General features: G+C 37.7%; 1 protein-coding gene across 1 annotated transcript in view; it reads left to right on the top strand.

Annotated features, from left to right (window-relative positions):
- Window positions 1-5,000, top strand: part of LOC138030792 (uncharacterized) — a 94,998-nt gene that overhangs the window by 2,572 nt on the left and 87,426 nt on the right. The window contains 4 exon segments of the mRNA XM_068878665.1: window positions 2,627-2,783; window positions 3,483-3,969; window positions 4,096-4,170; window positions 4,909-5,000. The exon segment at window positions 4,909-5,000 is cut by the window's right edge and continues 52 nt beyond it. Of these exon segments, the coding sequence (XP_068734766.1) occupies window positions 2,680-2,783; window positions 3,483-3,969; window positions 4,096-4,170; window positions 4,909-5,000 (758 nt within the window). The 5' untranslated portion in view covers window positions 2,627-2,679.

Here is a 5,000-nt window from a genome sequence, read left to right as displayed (position 1 = left end):
GATCCAAACTTACCTTTTTTACTAAAGTAGTCAGTAATTTGTGACGTCTTGACGTTTTTATTTCACACTTTCGGTGAAGTCATAGTCCGAAGACGTTGAATGATCCGAACTGGCTAACTGAAATAGCAGAATTGCACAAATCGCCCGGGAAATCTTATTTGGTCTAGACGCCCGCGGCGATCATGTGATGGCGTAATCGCCGTCGGGAGACTAGTAATTTCCCGGCTGTTAAATTTTGCCGCCGGCTTAGAACGTGTCTATGACCCTTTTCTATTTCCGGTATTAGGCACAAAAGAATCAATAAAAAAGGGCAAAACTATTTTCGCGATTCAACTTGCAGTTTACATTTATCAAAAATATATACAATGTAGATTTATTTATTTATTCGTTTTATATTCTGAAATTGCTGACCGTTTTCCGGAAAACGGTGGAAACCGGTATGGATCCGCGCCTGACTACAATAAATCACAAAATTGAGAATATATCCAAAAATATTGGATGGGTGTTGTTCAAACTTGGCAGCAGTTATCTATGTCAAGTAAGGCGCAAAATGTTACTGTCTAGGCTGTTGCTATGGCAACTATTTTTGCTGCTGGGTCTATTTAATGCATAATTGATTTTGTTGTTTATTGTCGTAATAAGACATGTTCACTCTTGGTAAGCTTATACAGAGATGTAAAGCATTATGGGCAGCACATGCATTTTAAGTCTGACCATCTGCCTGTACTTATCTGTTCAAAATGTGAGATACAGAACCTAGAATTTAAGAACCTGTCAAGCTGAAAAATTCATTTTAGACTCCCCTTACATAAGAACCAGTTTAGCCTAAAAAATGAAACAGTTTCTTACTTTAGAAAATGACCTTGAAATTTCAAGAGTCTGGAACAAATTTTAAACTGCATAGATCGTGTTTAAAACTTTTTTTCATGGTTCTGATTGAAATATAAAGATATCAGCATCCTCATCAGAGGAAATCAGTCATACCATATGTATCATAGAGTAGATATCACACCAATTTTATGCTCAAATATGGATGAATCAAAGCTGCACTTGCAGAAAAATGCACCAAGTATGTTACATCCAGATAAGGAATTTTTTAACTCGAAAAAACCCCAGCTCTTAACTAGAGTTAAACGCTTCAAAGTCAGGAGCTCCTCAGGTGTCACTTTGTGCCTTATAATCTGAGGTACGTTACTGGTGCCTGAAGTTTGAACAAAAACCTTCCAGTATTTTTGGAGATATTCTCAATTTTGTGATTTATTGCAGTCATGTGTACAGTTTGTGACGTCATCAATTTTTTAACAAAAACTTTAATATCTCAAAAATGAGAGAAGATATTCCAAAATAGAAAACGCCATTCTTCATCATTTTAAAGTTCTTTAAAATAAGCAAAATATATTTTTCACTTCATAGGCCCTCTAACTTGAGAGTGATGCCAAGAGGAAGGTACTCTAACCCTTTTCCTCTGAAGAGTGATGCTTATAGATTTGACTCTGTCTAATGCCTGGTGATTTTACTCATCATATATTTATCACATCTTTATTTACCCTCAGATTTTACAGTAGCCTGATTTAACTTAGCATTATCTCTGAGCATTTACATGTACCCTCCCAACTGTGATACACCACAGAGAACGGACCAAACACCGGGAACTCCATGCGCTACTCTCTGCAAATATGAAATCTCTCTGAGATCGGTCCTGTAGGTACAGGGATAGTCCATTCAACATGACTACAGTATGTCCCTCCAGGACGTAGCCGGTCGTTGACCCCTAAACTAAACACGAAGAGATTTAGCGAGTTTGTAACAATCAAATTCAGTAATTGTATTATGTATATAGTTACTATGATTGTAATGTGTAGCTTATGGGATATAACTACTGTTATTAAAAACTGGATCATTGGATAATGCAATTCGAGAGTCTTGATTGGCTAAGCCATCATGGGTTATGAGCCATTATACCATGATCTACAAACATGGCAAGCATATGCGTGATTTTTTGGGCCTTTTTATTTTTATTGTAGTCTAGTTTTCTATATTTTGGGGGCGTTTTTGATAAAACAATTATTCCACTCATTCTTGTTGGATATGAGATGATTATAGCTAACTTGGTGCTACGCGCCTCATTGGCTATCTATCATCTCATATCCAACGCGCGCTCATGGAACTATTGTTAGTCATCCAGGATTTTCTACTGTTGTAGTTGAATAAACCATACTTGCTCAAATAGTGTGTGGGTTCTTTTACGTCCCACAAAATTATGGACTTTGAAGGGTTGTGAGACAGGGCTTACGGTTTATCGTCCTTATTTGAGAAGACTAGAGTGTCTAACCCATTTGCAGATGTCATCACAAAGGCAGCACTTTCTCCTCAGTTATTTGATTGTTAGTCCGACCGGGGATTTGATCCCACGCCCTTTGCATGGCAGCCTGGTGCTCAATTAACTGAGCCATCAGTGCATGGGGACCACTTCAGGGGTGAAAGGGTTAAAGTTTCACCAGTCTCTTAGAAAGTCAGTCACTGGTTAATGAATAGTGGAAGGACACCCCTTTCCAATGTGTCCTATAATGATAATAATTATTATTGTTTGCTTCACTGCAGCTTTTTTCTTTTAATATTTTGTAAGAAACTTTATGAAGTCAAGTTGGGATAAAAGGTGAAGACTTAAATTAGACAGCCATGGAGCTGGACGAAAGATTGAGGTGGATTGAAATTCGTGTAACATCATCTCTCAAACCAAGGGCTGAAGAGCTGAAGCATCTGTTCACCAATGAAAACAGCAGGTAATGTATAACATGAACAGAGACCTATTGTTGTCCTGGTGACAACACTTTAAGGTGTTTGACCATGTTGTTAACAACTAGTGGAAGTTGGGTGCCTAAGACATCCATGAGTTTCCACTATTGGCAGTCAGATTCTAGATGGTCAGACTATTCCCATGGCTGAGAAATCCTAGCAACTCAGCCATGAGCCCCCATAAAGCACAGGAGACAGACAGTTGTCACACTGATAAAAAGTGGAAAAAGATAGGGAACGGGAATCAACTGCTAAAAACATTTCACAAATACGCTTTGTGCGCAACACAACTACGATGATGCAGTTACACCCTACAGTACAGAAGCATGAGAAATCATGGCACAATTGCACCCAACCAAACTGACAACACAGCTGTGCACTACTGGCAAACAAGTTCTCCTGTTGTTAACTTGGTTAAATTGCATTATTTTGAATTTGTAGTGGGAAAAAAACAAGTCATAATAATACTGGTAGTGACACAAAGGGTCAGCATAGGAGTGTCTCTTACATGTCTCACAGACTTGTTACCTGGGTTAATAATCGGTTGAATTTGTTGGTTTATTTTTTTCCCCCTAGTGCAACCAAAATCTCAGATACTGTTTTAAGTTGATGTTGATTATTACCCAACAAGCGCCTTCATTGCTGGATTGCGAAAACTCCTTTTTCCAATATTTTTTTCTTTTTAGGGAGGCTATGTTTGAGTTTTGTAACAATGAAGATGTAAAGAAGCTCTACATATATTCTTCTTCATTTCCCAATGGGAAAAATCTTGTAGCATCACTAACTCCACCAAACAGTCTGCGGGAGAAGTCTGTCTATTTTTTCAAGAACCACGACACAGGAAAGCTCTCAAGGGACAACATTGTGACTGATGTGGCCTTTTGTGATTGTTCTCAACAATCATTAAACCATGCTAGTACTTTAACCAAAGATGTTTACCTACCACTGTTGAGTATTGAATTGGGTGGTGGTGTCAGTGCTGATAAGTTGATGGATGTTGTACACAGACTGGTATCAGTTATACAGGTAGCAGAAGGAGGCACCAATGACCAGGTGACGCTACCACTGCCTTCAATTGAAGTGCTATCAGAGGCTGCAGCATACAGTAGCAGACGACCAGCTGTCATTCATGTACTTGAGACAGCTGTAGTTAATTGGCTTAAACAAATCAAGGTATATGAATGAACTAAGAGAGGAGTTTTTGACTGTATCTTTTAAAGACATTTTTGCAAGTCTTAATTGCTGCTTTTCTAAAATATAGTACTGGTATTTAACATGTGATATACATTTTGTTTGCAGTTGACGCTGAAGCTTGACCCAGAAACTGGAATAAAGAAATATGGTCCCAAGCCAGGTCCCTTAGATGAGATAGAGGTACGATCCTTACAAAACAACATTCCAATAATATCAATAATTTTTGATAAGTAATTTTTATATCCTCATATTTAAAAAAAAATGAAATTTGAAAACTCTCCTATTCATATTAGAATCCTGTTTGAGCTACCACAGGATTGTTTTCTTAACTAATACCGGAAGTAACATATCAAACATGAGGAGTGTTTCACTGGATATCCAAACACTGAGAAGCGAGTTGAAAAATGAGGCGAAGGCCGAGTTTTTAAAGAGATTTCGAGGTGGTTGGATATCTGATGAAACACTCTTTCGAGTGTTGATTTTGCTTCTCAAAGGAATCAGTATTTGTAGAGAGATTTGGAATCAAAGTTACAGAGGGCTTATGCTAATTAAGACCACATGTCCAAACTTCCTTCACGGTAGTGATTTCTTTTGTTTTTAGCTTATGAATTATTAATGAGTTTGAGAATGCTATGTCAAACGTTTTTTAGACATATTTTTTCTATTACTCTTTTGAAATAAAGAGACAATTCAGATTTACCTGACTATAAATTATTGAAGCAATTATAGGCATTCTTGCCTTGGTTACCAAACCATCATTTTGAGCCTGCATGATGTCATGGGTGTTGCGGCATTCTGCCAGAAGTCAGGACGTTTTCCATCTATTCTGTGATGATCATTGCACAACTGACAGCATTATTTTTTGTTTACACTTCATGATATAATAATTATTGCATTTCCTGCTTTTTCACGCATTAGATGTGGTCTGAGAGACTCGAGAAGATAGCATCTGTGGGTGAACAGTTGAGTTCACATGTGGCTCTCAACATTATGATGAATCTAGAAGACGC

Source organism: Montipora capricornis, chromosome 13 (genome assembly GCF_036669925.1).
Source record: "Montipora capricornis isolate CH-2021 chromosome 13, ASM3666992v2, whole genome shotgun sequence".
Classification (NCBI taxonomy): Eukaryota; Metazoa; Cnidaria; class Anthozoa; order Scleractinia; family Acroporidae; genus Montipora; species Montipora capricornis.
Note: the sequence above shows the minus strand (reverse complement) of the source record. Positions and strands in the feature narration are given on the sequence as shown.